We start from the raw sequence: 16,784 nt of genomic DNA on the forward strand, positions 1-16,784 counted from the left end.
TTAAAAAGCAGTCGTGCAATTCAAGTGAAATGCAAGCACCAACTGCAACAAAAACAGGTTCTGATGAGAAAATAAATAAATAACTCAACAGTGGCTAGTAATGTTATAAGGAACTGCAACTTAAAACATGGCTTAAGTCAAAGAGTATATAAAACTTGATTTACCAAAATACAATGTGTATATGTGTATGTATACTGTAACTTTTTTACTCTTACAGTATGATAATGTACAAGCCATGTGCAAGTAAAGATATTCCAGTGACAGAAACTCACAGAGTGTTTACCTGGGTCATATCGCAGTGTCTGCATGTGATAAGTTAAGGGCTCGAGGTATCAAATCAGACACCTTGTCAAGAGAGCGCTATCAATCCCTGTTTGAGTGGGGCACTGAGTTCCAGACGACTGGACAGACACAGGAAGGAAGGTAGCTGACTTCATGGTCGATACCTCTTCCAGATCTACAGAATGACAGAACCATATCTCATGACCTCGGCTACCACAATAACCCCAAAAGCAATGGGGGTTCCTATGCTAGAAGTGAGTGTCTGTTTTTAAAAAACAAAGCCACCGCTTAACAACTTTACTATTCTTCTCTCAGTCACCATGTATTCCCAGCTATTTCTGCATTATCATGCTGGCAGTGCTGGTCAGTGCCTCGCATTGGCCCCTTTGGGGTAGCAATACAGCCCTTCCGAAACTCACTCACGTCTCATTGACCCCATTTGGATCAAGTAACTTAGAGTTTGTAATTACACAGTAGGCCTGTGTCAATAAGGAAAAGATAAATGTAAAGTAAAGGGAAGGTCACACTACACCTTTTGTGCCATTTAAACGCCAGCGTATGCTAGAGAATGAAACGCAAGCTCATGCAAAAGAGTTCTGTAAACTCTAGCCTGCAAATTTGTATCACTTGAAGAGACATGACAAAAAGAAGATAAGTTACAGCATGATCTATTAGCTGAATTATAATACTAAACTTTGCAAGTTTGCAGCATTCAAGATTGAAATAGACTGTATGTTGTTGCATATTGGATCTTTTTTTTTTTGTTAGGAGTTTACATGTTTAAAGAGTGCACTAAAGAGTTTGAAGTCATATCTCATTCCTTGCAGTGTTTGAAGAAAATTTGCATTGTCAGAGTGGGACCACAGATTAAGCAGGTCAAAATTGTGAAATGCAGTGAATCATGAAACAGCACAGAGCGCGCATGGTATTCACAGACCTATCATGAAATAAAGAAATATATGGACATAAAATGCTGATTTGAGTTTAATTTATTTTCAAATTTTACCTGTATATCATCTAAAGTGCTCTAAGAATAAACAGTCCAATACAAGTTCAAAACGATCAAGAGATAGTTTCAGTCACCTGATGAATGGTCTGAAACACAGAATCACCATGGATGACAGCAAATTAGGAAACATGAAGTGCAACAGTCTGCCCACTTTTTCATCAGCCTTGGTTATGTAAGTATTTTATCTCATTCACTTTCTAAAACTCCCCACATTACAAACTTACATATACATATATACCTTTATGCATTTTTCTGATTGGTGGGAATTTCAACATGGCTAGTTTTTCACTGTTGTCACATATATGATATGGGCTAAGTTCAATCTAAAACCGGTGTGCACCGTTTTGCTATGGTTTCCAGTTTGAACAACATGTTTCCTGGAAACAGTGTGCAACGAGGTCTGAGATAATGTTTTCTCTAGTTTGGTAGGTGTGTCAAAAATGTCAGCCCAATCAGCAGCAACATATATATAAACCACGCGGTATTAAAAAGACAGCTTGCACAATGTAATTAACATCTAGCTAAATAAATTCACAAGCCCAATTATATTGTTTTCACGTTTATTTACATTAAAGGCAAAATAACTAAAATAATAAGAGTAAAAGTATAGATCTGGAACTTCTTTAAGTCTGTCTAAATATCATTTAGTAATTGCAATGTCTTCTGGTCCATATCCTTTCCTTAGGAAGGTGTGCTAAATACTGATTGATGTAATATAAAAATACTATACATATTTATATATTTTGTATTATGGAGTGACTCTTTCATAAATGTTTCTATACCCTCTGATTATATAATGGTAAATATTGCAAAATCATAGCACAACAAAAGTCATCATCAATAATGATAAGCCTAATACTCCTAATAAAAATAATAAAGTCATATAAATTTACATTTAATCATTTGCAGATGCTTTTATCCAAAGCGACTTACAATTAGGGGATACATAAAGCGGTTCTTCTTAAAGAGGCAAACAAACTTTAACAAAGAGTCAGAGACGTGCGGATCCATGTGCAGTAGTTTATTATAAAGAATGGTCAAACAAGCAAAGATGAGAAAACAGCGTCAGGTATGTCAGGGGATATCCAAAATCAGCAACAGTAATAAGCAGAGGTCGGGGCAGGCAGCAGAGAATCAAAGTCGGTAAAAACTATCCAAATTCGAACACAGAAGGAACAAACGCTAGGAAAACGCTCAGAGAGAACTAAACAAGACTTCGCAATCATTGAGAGTCCAAACACAGTTTATATAGAGGAGTGCTAAGGGGAACACCTGGTGGTTATTAGCCCTAAGCATGGGATTATGGGAAATGGAGTTGGGAAAGAAAATACAAGATGCCAGAGTCCTCAGTGGAGTGCTCTCTATAGGAATTCATGGGGTGCTTCTCAATTCTTATTTGTGCATCCTCGTTTCCTTTTCTCGCTTCATTTCCTCATTTCTTAGCTCCACCTCTTCATGATGCGAGGGAAGGACGCAAGGAGTTGTGTTTGGTTGTGCCCATTCTATCCTGTGGAATATTAAAAAAACTGTTATACTCCGTTGGGTGCTTTGTTTTGCACACCAACATGTAACAACTGTTGCACATGATTATTTTAAAAATTGGTTGAAATAATCCAGGCTAATGGCGTTAACAAAATCATAAACTTATAATTGGTTTGTCTTTAAATGTTTGTTAGATATTATTGAAAGTCAATTGCCCTATGGAGAAAATAAATAGGATTTTAAGTTCCGGAACCAAGTGCTCCATTAAGAAATATCCCACCACTGTCATGACTGAACAATCAGACTCAAGTATTTTGGAAAGCCATGTAATAATCAGATCTAAGCAAAGAAGTACAATGCTCAGACATCATGCGAGAGACAAAGATGAGGTGCAGCATCCTGCAATCAGATGCTACACATATTTCCACCAGCAGACAGTATTCCCAGGGGAACTCTGGGTACCATCAGCTCCACATGTTGTGAAAAACATCAAAGAGCAGCATCCGAGCCAGCTGGGCAACGTGCCAGCATACATGGTGACCTGCCAACCCCAGTTGTTCCTGCCATGCCCACGTCTATCATGTTCAAACCTGACCTTATGCAGAACAAGCTGCAGCTACATGGGGAGGTCCTTCCTCTTCCTTATGGCAAAAATCTCAATTAATTAAAACCCCAGCATGTCCTTTTAACTAATGCATATGAAGAATTAGTGCCCAGTTCCTGTTCAGGCTTGTGGAAAAAATGACTAAAGTAATGCTTGGTGGATCTAAGTTCCTTTTCAGACACAACTCCAATGAAGGCTACCACTCCCCAAGCTTTTGTAGAAGCAGCTGTTGGAAAACACAACATCTGCAGTCCAGAGCAGCAGCAGGACCCAACCCTACTGCGGCATGTGACCAACTCCTTGGGCTTAGTTCGCCCCACGCAGATAATGCCTGAGCTCTGCCCTCTCTAATGGACACCACACAATAAGTTGTGAGAGAGAGCCAGATTATGATTATGACAGTTAGTACACTGAGAGTCAATACCTCTGTACTCTTTGTACTGGTCAACATTTTATTTGATCTCCCGGTGGTTTTCACACCTTTCACTTTTCAAGGCTGTTCCAAGTATGTGAAATCATTCTTTTGAAAGTAATGAAAAGTTGAGGGAACTTAAAACTGACATTGGAATATGATATTACAAAATTATTCTTTCAGATTTATTCATTTAACTACATATGGCAGGAAAAATATTACAAAAACAAGCTCCAGAGGGAGATAGGAAAAATATATAACTCTCACTAGTTTCAATGTCATCGTTTCTTTGTGATTTCCAAAACATCTCGGAAGATTTATTCTGTTTAATTACATTCTTTGGGAATTTTGGTGTTAAAAATAAAGGAACAAAATGGCCAGCTCTTTTGTTTTGCTACGTTCAATTTCATTGTTAGTGTTTTATGCATCCTCTTTTTGTATTATCATTGGCAATGCCAATTTTATGCATCCTGAATACACTTTTTTATGGTTCCTTGTATTAACATAAGTTAACTACATAAGTTAGCATGAACTTTACTACTGTAGTTATGTGTACTAGTGATACTAAGCACTTCTCAATCATACATTATAAAACTCAAAATTTGTATGTTAATATTATTAAATGGTAGGCATCTATTTAGTATCTGAGGAAGGTTTGCATCTTAGATGTGTTCTAACATTTCTGTGTATTTTTACACAGACGTACGGTCACCCATACTCAGAATTTGTGCTCTGCTTTTAACCAATCCAAAGCACACACACACACACCATGAACACACACCCAGAGCAGTGGGCAGCCATTTATGCTGCAGCGCCCAGGGAGCAGTTTGGGGTTCGGTGTCTTGCTCAAGGCACCTAAAGTCATGGTATTGCTGGCCGAAGACTCGAACCCACAACCCGAGGGTTAGGAGTCAAACTCTCTAACCACTAGGCCACAACTCCCCTTGAAATAAGCACTAGGGCCGATTTTCATGTGCATCTCGTCAGCAAAGGTGCTCCTGTGATTGGTAGTATACAGGTGCTGGTCATATAATTAGAATATCATCAAAAAGTTGATTTATTTCACTAATTCCATTCAAAAAGCGAAACTTGTATATTATATTCATTCATTACACACAGACTGATATAGTTCAAATGTTTATTTCTTTTAATTTTGCTGATTACAACTGACAACTAAAGAAAATACCAAATTCAGTATCTCCGAAAATTAGAATATTGTGAAAAGGTTCAATATTGAAGACAGCTGGTGCCACACTCTAATCAGCTAATTAACTCAAAACACCTGCAAAGGCCTTTAAATGGTCTCTCAGTCTAGTTCTGTAGGCTACACAATAATGGGGAAGACAGCTGACTTGACAGTTGTCCAAAAGACAACATGCACAAGGAGGGCAAGCCACAAAAGGTCATTGCAAAAGAGTCTGGCTGTTCACAGAGCTCTGTGTCCAAGCACATTAATAGAGAGGCGAAGGGAAGGAAAAGATGATGATTTGGGGTACCATGTCATCTGCTGATGTTGGTCCACTGTGTTTTCTGAGGTCCAAGGTCAACGCAGAAGTATACCAGGAAGTTTTAGAGCACTTCATGCTTCCTGCTGCTGACCATCTTTATGTAGATCCAGATTTAATTTTCCAACAGGACTTGGCACCTGCACAGAGTGCCAAAGCAACCAGTACCTGGTTTAAGGACCATGGTATCCCTGTTCTTAATTGGCCAGCAAGCTCACCTGACCTTAATTTAAACAAAAAATACAAAAAAACGTGTATTTTATCCACAGCACGCAAATTTTATCGGGGAACCCATTGAAAATGCTATTGGGCTAGTTTTGGACTTGGAGTTTTGGACCTGAGATTTTGTGCAAAAAGGTAAAACACTGTGAATCATGTTATAATTATGTGAATGCTTCCATCCAGATGTACAGAATCATGTAAATGAAAACCTACAGTATCATTTTTACATCTGCAATCCCTTATCATCAACGGGTATGGATTTTTTATTTTATTTTTTAAGTTGACCAAAATTGTTTAATTTAATCAATATATTAGCATCTTAAAATTTTCTTATTGAAGTCTACACAGTGATGATTACTGAAATTACAGGCAAAGAGACAATGGAAAATGGAATCATGAACGGGAACTTAAATGAATAAGTCCCATCAGGATCAGGAAATCTCCCAAGTCTGTTTGATGACCATGGGAAGCAAGGGCCTGTGGATATTTTAGAGGTGAATCTGTATGAATGTGTATATTTTGGAAGGCCCTCTCTTTGATGTCAGTGGGAATTTTTTAGGTTTTTTGGTTTCTAGGCTGAGAAAAGCATTACTTGAATGTCAGCTGACTATGAAAATAGGAAGATCTCTGGCATTGAGCTGGAGGAAGCAAGTCAACAGATCAACTCAGCATGTCCTCAGGGACAGGGCCTTTAGCCTGCACTCTTCTTCCTTTTTAAATTCAGCTTCTTCTGCAACAGTAACATTTCAGGTGGTTCTTGGCAGCATGATGAATTTCCCAGTAGTCTCTATCACTGTGAGACACAAGAGAACTGGCCAATGATGTGTCTTATCAAGTTAACACACAATTTCACTGGATCAGAGCAGAAAAACAAAGTACACAGCGCAGCCATCTTGAGCTGCACTAGATGAATCTGAACATAGACACATGATGACCGTTCCTGCCATGGGAGTAATTCTTGATCTTGTATGGAGGGGGTATTGCTTGTATGGGGGATCATGACCTTTATCGTGCTGCCAAAGCCTTACCCATGAGACCTTGCCACATAATCCATGCCTCATTGCTGGAATATAGGCCCCTGGGTGGAGTTCATCTGCTCCATCCCATATCTCGATGGAGGTAGTGTGGAATATGCACACCAATGAATGATTGGTGATTTACTTGCTTAAAATATCTCGGAATGTCAGTGATTTGGCTTATTCAAGTTTATAAGAACTTCCACAGGAAGCACAATGAGCAGTCATACGAGCTGACATAAAAATACTACTGTAACACAAACGTTCATATCCAAAAGAGATGCAAACAACATCTGGGAGCACAATCCAACTCCCATCTGGCTTCAGGCCAGAACATGTGCCCTTGTTTGCTGAGCCCTGAAAGCTCTAGCACTACTCTGCCACAGGTCGCTGTGAGGAAAGGACTAAAGATATACAGTAGGGCTGTGCAAAAAATAGAATGCGACAGATCAGGGTTGCCAGGTTTTCACAACAAAGCCTGCCCAGTTGCTTCTCAATACTAGTCCAAAACTAGCCCAATCGCGATTCAGGGTTCCCCGATAAAAAACTGAGTCCCAGAGATAAAATACACTTATTTTGTTAGGGTTGCCTTGGTAAAATTCACATTTTAGGAGCTAAATATCACTCTATTGGGATTGGGGTCGCTTCAACCCCCAGACATGAAAAACAACCGCCGATATTAGTATTTACTCCCTGAAAAATACTGCACTTCTAACAAATTAAGATCAGTACATTTTAGGATACTGCATAGCATATACCCAACTGGCTCCCAAATTTATACTTTTGCTGGTGTTTCCAACTTTTTGAGGAAGAAATTTAATTTATTGCAGAAATTTAATCAGATACATTCTCTTTGGCAGAATTTAAATGATCTATTTTATCTACCTTTTATAAACTGTGAATGAAAGGTGTATTTACATTTTTCCTGGCAGTAACAATGCTGATATAGTCTACTTACTGTTTATTTCTTTGTTTCCATTACAAATTTATTTTTAACAAGAACACACTTCACCTATATTTGAATATGCAGGCTTAAATAATTTCTTAATTAGTTTGACCATGCTGTAAAATCTACAATTTACTTTCATTTTATGCAGTATTCATTTACAGTGCTGTTTTTTTTTTTTCTTTGCAATCAATCAATCAATCAATAGACAGTTCATTACAGGATCAACTGATGTTGAGGCACATGAGGCAAATCTATCAATTTATTAGTTAAAAACGAGTCTGGCTTGAATGCATTTCAAAATGAAATGAAAAAACGTGCTATTGCCAGGGACATGACATGAATGACATTTGTTCAACTCAAATGGGTTAAATAACTTACAATTTACGCTAGGTTCCCATAGAAGGCTGTGTTGTGTTTTAATAATGTATCCTATATTAAGACATATATTTGTCAGGGATATGTAAATCTACTTCTCAAAAGGAACTACCCCAAAGCAGTAAAGCTTTTCATTGTCAGGTCCAGAAAGATTTTACCTTATTTTTCTCGTGGCGTAACGACATTCACACAAACATGCAATTAGTTTATGTTGCTTTACAATGCTTTTCATAGAATATCTAAAAGGATACATTTATGCAAAACGACTTACAGTGCATTCAGGCTATACGTTTTAATTTATTATTTCCTAGGAATTGAACCCACAGCCTTTTGCGCTGCTAACACAATGATCTACCACTGAGCCAACAAATACATCTAGGTTACTAGTTTAGCTCTGAGCAGCAGATCTCCTCTTCTTCACTGGATTTTCCTTATCTCACAAAGTACCCCCCCCCCCACTTTACTTTCACGACCCAAGTTCACTTACACCATCAGAGAGACACCTAAACCCAACATGGTATTGTGAGTGATGTGAAACACGACTCCAGGCCTCCGCTCCATTAGAGCCAGTTACTCATGAAACAAAAACCATAAACTCAATGCATCATCATAAGCATTCTCATAAAACATTCACACCAGATGAAGCCACGAGAAACCCATCATCCATTGGCCAGCCAGCAGTCAGCCGAGAACAGGAGAGCAGTTACCATTGGCTGCTTCCTGGCAGTAGCATCTCGACTAGAAGCACGAGTTCCTGTATCGATCCGGAGTCGTTGTCCTCACCTCTGGCAGGGGAAGGGGGATTATTTTGTTGTATTGGTGATACGATACGATGAAAAGACTTACCACAAACTCTGAACACCAGCAGACAGTGGTTCTTTGGAGCACATTGTTATAAAATGCTTTAATAAATAGTATGATTTATTTCTAAGAACAAACATAAATTGCACTAAATGAACCAAATAACTTTTTTCAGAGCAATTCTTCTGTACAAAAAAACTAAAACTAAAAAACATCTTAAAAAAAAAAAACCTAAAAACAAGAAAACTCCTCAAGCTCCACCCCATTTCCCTTACATAACGGACATTGAGCTTAACTTGCTTATTTAAACTTGTTTGCTTGCACTTGATTGTGAACCAGTTGTTCAGGAACAGTTTTAAACGTTTGTCATCTTCCCATAAGCAAAAAAATAATTATATTATATATTATATTTAACACCATGATGAAAGAAATCAAATCATAGCCAGCCGTTTCTGAGGTAATCCATTTCTTTGAGCTGGTACCTCAAGTACAAATGCTTTACAACAGAATTGTTCCCTTCATGAAGTTTAGATCCAACCAACCAACCAAACACACAAAAAACAGAACAGGAGAAAACCGTTGGACATCATGATTTTGACATATCAGCATTTTACAAGAAACACGCAGCATGGTTTTATGATGTAGCAAGAAAGGCCAGGTGTGAAAAGGGAATAGAGGTCTTCAAGAAGGCGAACACACACGCCACAATACAGCACACGATCGTATAGGTGTCTAACGAAAACAAAAACCAACAACATATTATTATGATCTCTGATTATATTTTTGTTCTGACTGGGACGCTGTATACATCTCACAAAACCTGCCATTTCGACTGGCATAAATAAAAGGAATGGTATTTAAAAAAACAAAAAACAATAATAAACAATAAATCATAATATTTAAATCATAATAATAATAATAAAAAAAATTGACTTAAGTTACTAAATTCAAATATACACAGCGACTCCTTTATTATATACAGATATTTACAGATCTCTTGTCTTTGTTTAAACAAATACCTTGATGGTGATATGGGAGCTGCTCTTAAGACCAGCCTCTCCTCTTTGTCGTGATCTATCGAGGGGCTTGTCCGAAGGCACTTGCGACCGACTCAAAATACTGCAATCCATTTTTTTTTAAAGAGCGTTCAGCCAAGATGACAGAAAGGAAAGAAAAAACAAGGCCACTTTATAGGCACCGTAGCCCTCCTCACGGACGACGAGCTCGGTAAGGCAGGCGTAAAAGGAGAACAGATGAACGGTTGGAGGGGGATCCCCTGAAGCCAGCGTCCCCCACCCCCAGCACGTGGTCTGCACCGAAATTGGGCCACTCGAAACAAAACCAAAAGCACAGCCATTTGTAAACAACAACGTAAAAGTCTTTATACGGTTTCTCTCACGAGTTCCTTAGTCCTGCTACTAATCCAGCAGTTTCTTTTCTCCGAAAACAAAGCAAGGCTTCTCACCGCCTCCTTATAAAGAAATATAATTAGCTTCCTCTGTACATAAAAAAAAAAAAAAAAGGAACAAAAGAAATTTGCCACTTTATCAGCCTCAAAACATCTCGAAGAAGTCAAACGTAAAAATAACCCCATGGGAAAAACTCAGTTTCTGAGATGGCCTTGGTCTCCTCATTCTACTCGACGGAGCTCATACGCAATGTTCTTTGTGCTCTTGGCCTGTGGTGGCATTATTGACATTTTTACAGTTGTTGTCCTTTGGGCTGAAGCCTGTCCAGTAGGGTGCTTTGAGGGAAGGGGTGCTGCAGCTGCCACTGCCGCTGCTCTGCGTGGTGCAGATCAGCCCGTTCTTGGTCTGCGCTGCAGGTTTAGAGTACTTTTGGATGGGACGTTTGCCCCCCTCTGTCCCACACCACTCTTCAACCAGCTCCAGCTCTTCCTCCTCCATCTCCTCCTCATCCTCCCCGCTTGTGCAGGTCCGATCCGGGGAGCCCATGAGCTTGGTGCGCTCGTACTCCCGGTTGTCCTTGTGCAGCGGCCGTGTCACAGGCCTCAGCGGTTCCCACTGGTTGTTGACGCTCTCCTCCGTGGGCACGCGCTCTCGCCTCTCACGCTCTTTTCGACGCTTGCGGGTCCACCACACGCAGACGATGACGCAGAAGACCCACAGTACACACAAGACGACACACAACACAGGCACCAGGTAGTCTGCATGAAAAGAGAGTCGAGTCAAGACATGGCAAATCTGGGATTCGTGCCAAGGAGAAAAATAACGAAAAAAAAAGTAAGGATGCATAGTAAAAATACTGATTATTGGCCGATAGAAGTCACTTAATTTATCAGTAATGGTCTATAGTGGATATTTCAGTTGGCCAGCATTGGATATTTAATTGTGGACACTAATTACAATAATTTTTCAATATTATTCAAGACATAATAGTGTGTATAAGTACAATATTAAATGGTGTGTATATATAATATATGTAAACACTATTTTGTCTAATACCAATTGCAATAAACACTAAAACAATTATATAAATTGTATAAATAATTAAGATCAAAAGTCACTTAAACACTCATTTGCTATTGACAAGTTTTTTATTAATTAGACAAAATAGTATATATTTTGTAATTATTAGCCATTATATTAGTATAATAGTATAATATTAGCCATAACATTACAACAAAAATAACCATCATTAAGCGGTATGGGCTAGCATTAGGTATTTAGTTGTGGACACTTAATAAATACTTTTTTTTATATTATTTGAGTGAAAATATAAATAAAAATCACACTATTTTGTATTCCCAATAATAAATAAAATACACACATTTTTAAATAATGATATAAATTAAATGTATATATTATTTTTAAGATAAAAATCCATTCATTAGCTTTTGACAATAATTATTCTAGATATTCTCATATTTAATATCGACCATAACATTACATCGAAATGTGGAAGAAAAAGACCAAATAATTTGGCTTTAATTCCTATAGGTTTAAAATATTTTTCCTTTTTTAAACATTTATAATTGCCTTAACTCAAAAATCAAAGTTTGTATCATAATTCTCATTAAAGTATTGCTGTGGTGTGACAGAGGACTTCGGAGGAGTTATATGACTGTCACACAGGTTTATGACCTCCTGCCCACAACTGCTGGATCCTCTCCGTACCCTTCCTCCTGTGTCTCACAAAGACCACACTAATTGGTGGAGACGGGGAATTGACACTCGGTCAGGAGATGAAGGCTGGCTTTACCTTGAGGCCAGTTGGCCCCTGCTCTACTCACCCACTGGCTGGGACATGACCGGCATCTCCACTTTGACCTCGATGACGGCGAGCATGACGGTGCTGTTGTGCCGCTTGGACAGCATGCTGACTATAGTACTAGCTGCCTCCTGGATCTGACTGTGGTTAGGCTGCTCGTCCGGCTGGAACGACTGCAGGACAAATAATGAGCATTAAATATAGATTAGACTGCATCCCAAACATGTATTATGAAGCCAAGATTCCAAATAAAAGCCAGTTATTTATTGTAGGTTTTGGGGCGTTGCTGCATTGACACTTAACAATCCCATACATGTTAGAATACAAATAAAAATGGACTTTTCATTCAGATTTTTCATTTGTGATGGAACCAGTGGAAATGTATAGTTAAACCACACCACAAAAACAATCATGTTTGAAATTTGTTTAAATCATACTAATATTGTGATACAGACCCCCCCAAAAAAAAAACAAAGAAAAAAAAACTGTAACCAATCTATGACAAAACGTTCAGTAAAATTACTAAAACGAGAGCAGTCTTTATCCAAGAAGCAGCTGACTCAATCATTTCAACTCTATTCTGTTTTCAACATGCAAAAACCTGCAGCTGTTCAAAGTTCCTGCCTACAGGTTCCACTTTAATGAATCAGGGCAGCTAAGCATGGGCCTTCAGTTATTGACTTGTTCCAACACTGCAGGGATTTAGTGTAATCTGATCGAGGATAAAGGATGCATTTGCAGGTAACCACTATTTGTAAGTAACTTCCGTAAGGTTAAAATGTTTCATTGAACACAGGAAACACTGCTTCATGTTACACAAAACCTGCCTGACAGCACAAAGATATTAATTTTCATATTACCCAGGTATTTTTTTTTTCATTTTTTTATTTCAAGCTTATACGGTTGTGAAACATTTCCTAAGACTAAAGTGTATATCCTAAGGCTGTGTGAGATGCGCTGAAGCCAGTTTCCAGCACGCTCCATGTGGGTGGAGGGAATGCTGCAATGCAGTACGGCCCGCTGATGGTCAGTCAACTGAATCTCATTGCAACATAATGGGCTGGTTCGAAGAGGGGGACCGGTAGGCATTGCTCTGGGCATCCGGGCATTTCGAAGAACTGCGTTCGACTTGGTGAGAAAACCAAATTTGCATCCATTAACAGATCTGTGCGATGAGTATCCAGAACCCCCATGGTTTAGACTTTCTATTTTGCTGATAATAAATCTTAAGGGCCCACACATCACTGCTGTGTGAAGGGTGCAGGCATGTGAAGGACTCGTGAATTTAAAATGTGCGAGCCTAAAGAGCTCTCATTGGTGCACAAAGGGTGGGTCTTCAGAATGTACTTACGATGGCCACCTCTACTGCGTCCTGGTTTTTGTGGGAGAGGTCACAAAGAACCAACAGCGTGCGATCTTTCGCCAGGCTCCGTGTGGCAGGCATATACCTCAGCTCTGAGCAGACGTTCTCCACGGTCGTTCCCTAGAATGCACAGTGCGTACTTAGAAGAATATTTCTACCATTCAAAAGCATTAAAATCTTCCCAAACTTTTGTAAGAAAACACCAACTTAAAGGTGAATACTTACTGTTGGTAGTTTGTCCCTGTTGAATATAAGAGTGATGTGAGCACAGTTCTTGTCCAGATAGACGGAGTTGGGCTCACATTTAGTTTGGAGGGTTGGGGGGGCTTCAGGGCTTGAACAAAACCCCCACTGGTGGCAGGGGGGAGAGAGACACGTCAGGAAGTTGTGCTCTAGGCATTCACGACCTCCGGAACAGGAGTGAGGCTCTCGCTCTGGTGTTCCTGGCAACAGGCACGGCCGCCGGCCACACACCACCTGAGAAAGTGTCATGAACACATTGTTTTATTTATATAAATAAGAAGAGAAAATGACATGTTTTCTTCAGGCGCTTACCTTGGTGCACTCCACTTTGCCGTTGACACATTGACAAGTGTTGCATTCTTCCTCCCAGCGGCTGCCATGCGGGAACTGAAGTCCAGCATAGTGACACGTCTTCCCAATGCCAATGACTGCCCCACAACACAAACACAAACATCGTAAGACTGGGGCCAATTCTAATTTAGAAGCATATCACTTTCCTGTCTGGAATGATCTAAGTCACATGATGCCAGGTCAATGCTCCCATGAACGATGTTGCCTGCCTTTCATGCCGTTCACTCCTTAGGAACCATATTTACATTTAAAATGTAGTGTTTTTTTTTTTTCCAGAAAACGTACAAAAAATATTTATGACTCATCCTGCACAAGAGAGATTTTTGTCCAATCAAATGCAATGTCCCACCTAAAGGAGGGCGTACACGGTGCGATTTTTGCTTTGCGATGCTTGCAGCTAGTATTAAGGGCGAGGAATTACGAGCAGAGCAGAGTGGCTTACGAGCACTCCCGATCATTTCTAAACATGTCTAAAAAGTTTGTGAGCTATCGGTTTGAATTCATGAAACGTGTGCGGTTGAACAAGCCGATTTGTTGATCTATTTAAAGTTGACCAATCACAAACTAGAAAAACCACAGAAGAATAAAGACGAAGACAGCAGCGCCACGGCAAATGTGGACTATTGACCAGGAGGATAAACTCGCTGAAGTATGACTGGAACAGCGAGCGCAGTATGAGGTTTCTAGCAGCGTGTACCATGCTTTTTTATTCCCTCTCTCTCTCTCTCTCTTTCTCACACACACGCATATGTAGTTTACGGGGACTCTCCATAGACATAACGGTTTTATATACTGTACAAACTGCATATTCTATCCCCATACACTACCTCTTATCCATCACAATTTTTAAGCCATTTGGTTTATGAGGGCACAGGAAGTGTCCTCCTAAACCATGTTTACAATGTAATACCCATGTCATTATAGATATTTGTGTCCCCATAAACCATATACAAGAACACACACACACACACACACTAGGGTGACCAGACGTTCCTGTGTTTGCTGTTGCTAAAAAAGAACCTCTATGTGTAGGAAACAGTCACGGCTCGTATCAATATTTTATATGCAGTTATAAGAGAGGGAGAGTAGTTATATTAGGTGCGTTCGACTTGAAGCAGCACTGCACAGAATGATCACTGTACCACGAGAGCGATTCGAATGCATTGGATCCGTGTGCTCTCTTATCGCTCTCAAGGTACTTCAATGTCATACAGTGATCCTTCTGTGCAGCGCTGCTTCAAGTCGAAAGTGCCTATCAATTACGTGCGATTGCTTTGGAAATTGGCAGGTCGTAAAATCGTGTCGTATATCACCTCGTCCGTATGATTTTCAGATAAACTCACTCGTGACGTGTGCGTGGACATGCAATCTTCAGACTAACCGAATTCGCACCATGTACACCCGCCTTAAGGTTGCAAAAAGGAGGAAAATTTCCAGTAAATTTCGGGAAGCATTCCAGAAATGTTGGAAAATTCCAGGATTTTTTTTTACATTTAGGGAAATTTTCCACCCCTTTGCAACCCTAGTCCCATCTGCTTGCGACTAACAAGCACGTTCACAGCTGGGTAGTAAATAAACCATTCTGGCTATATTTGAGGCACTCACTTTGAAATAATAAGCAAAGCACATGATTTCATTTGGACTTTAAGGTCCATTTCTCAATATCGGCAAGCTGAGAAATGAAGAGAGAATGACTGATTTAATGATTAAACAATAACCCTTACACTCTTGGCATTGAGGTCCGGTGCGACCGAGTGGGCAGACACATCGGAAGCCATTGATCTCGTCCACACAGGTGGCACCGTATGCACAGGGTGACGACTGGCACTCATCAATGTCTGGTGAAGCAAAGAGAACATGCATTCGCATCAATACACCTACTGCCAAGGGCAGAAACGTCAAATGGTTAGGAAAGCTAAAACTGTGATTTGAAATCAATCCATAAAGTGTGAGGATTGATGGCGTTCGCATGGCTGCACCACAGAAAATGAGGCCGGGGAAATGCATGGAATCCTTAATGAGTATGTTAGAGCCATCAATGGATACAAGAGACACGTAGAGGTATTTTTTCACTGGTTGAATAATTTACCTCCTCTGTCTTTTTGTGAGGCATGGCTAACCTTTGACCCCCGAGGAGGTCAAAGGGCACGGGATGCTCGGTAATCCACCAACACCCACTTTCTATACATCCCTTTTCTTTCCTTCTCAAGATACTCACTGATACGACAGTCGGGTCCAGCAAATCCAGGGGCACATTGACAACGGAACCAGTTCACCCCGTCCACGCAGATTCCTCCATTGTAGCTGCAAGGAGATGAGAGGACAATGAGGTTATCAGCCCAAAGAGACACCTTCGCCCCAGTGATTGACATGATACTTCCAATATACATGCATAGTAGAGGAAAGGAAAGAAAAAGGGGGAAGAAAAGAGTTAAAGAGAGATGGAAGAAGAAGGGTGCGGGATACTGGCACCTTTCAGATGCAAATTCCCACAGTGGCTCCTTGCTGGGGTCCCCACCCCCTTTTTCTCCCCCACCTCCCAAATCCCTTGCTCCCAGGTCAGCGATAAAGAAAGGCAGGAGGACAGAGTAGGCTGGGAGAAAAAGAGCCTGTCCATCCCCCCTCCCCTCACCGCTGGGGGTGCTCTTTTAGGGCCATCGGCTCTATTGTGGTCCCCATTAAAACCAGACTGGGATCTCCTGAGCTGTCAGATTTAGGGGTGATTCAGGGACATCTTCTCCAGTCTTTACAACCAACATCCCCCTTCAAACCCCTCCCCTCAGTGTATCCGCTCGTAGAGAATCAGGGTTAGTAGGGCAGGAACAACAGGGTGGAATAGGGCAGAAAGCCATATTAGAAGGGTTATTCCTAGCCGTCTATGCTGTACAGGGAAGGGGAGGGTCGGCCTAAACAGATCTCCTGGCGTCCCTAGGCAGAAT

The 16,784-nt window shown here is 40.2% G+C and overlaps 1 protein-coding gene across 2 annotated transcripts in view; it reads right to left on the bottom strand.

The window, feature by feature from the left end:
* Positions 1-7,672: 7,672 nt before the first annotated feature.
* Positions 7,673-16,784, bottom strand: part of LOC113063349 (protein jagged-2-like) — a 45,265-nt gene continuing 36,153 nt past the window's right edge. For both annotated transcript variants that reach the window (XM_026233663.1, XM_026233662.1), the window contains 7 exons: positions 16,064-16,149; positions 15,570-15,683; positions 13,807-13,922; positions 13,477-13,728; positions 13,240-13,371; positions 11,911-12,061; positions 7,673-10,824 (listed from right to left, as the gene is read on the bottom strand). In XM_026233663.1, the coding sequence (XP_026089448.1) occupies positions 10,307-10,824; positions 11,911-12,061; positions 13,240-13,371; positions 13,477-13,728; positions 13,807-13,922; positions 15,570-15,683; positions 16,064-16,149 (1,369 nt within the window). In that variant the 3' untranslated portion in view covers positions 7,673-10,306. The remainder of the gene's footprint in view (positions 10,825-11,910; positions 12,062-13,239; positions 13,372-13,476; positions 13,729-13,806; positions 13,923-15,569; positions 15,684-16,063; positions 16,150-16,784) is intronic.

The sequence above is a fragment of the Carassius auratus genome, chromosome 45 (assembly GCF_003368295.1).
Source record: "Carassius auratus strain Wakin chromosome 45, ASM336829v1, whole genome shotgun sequence".
NCBI classification, from domain to species: domain Eukaryota; kingdom Metazoa; phylum Chordata; class Actinopteri; order Cypriniformes; family Cyprinidae; genus Carassius; species Carassius auratus.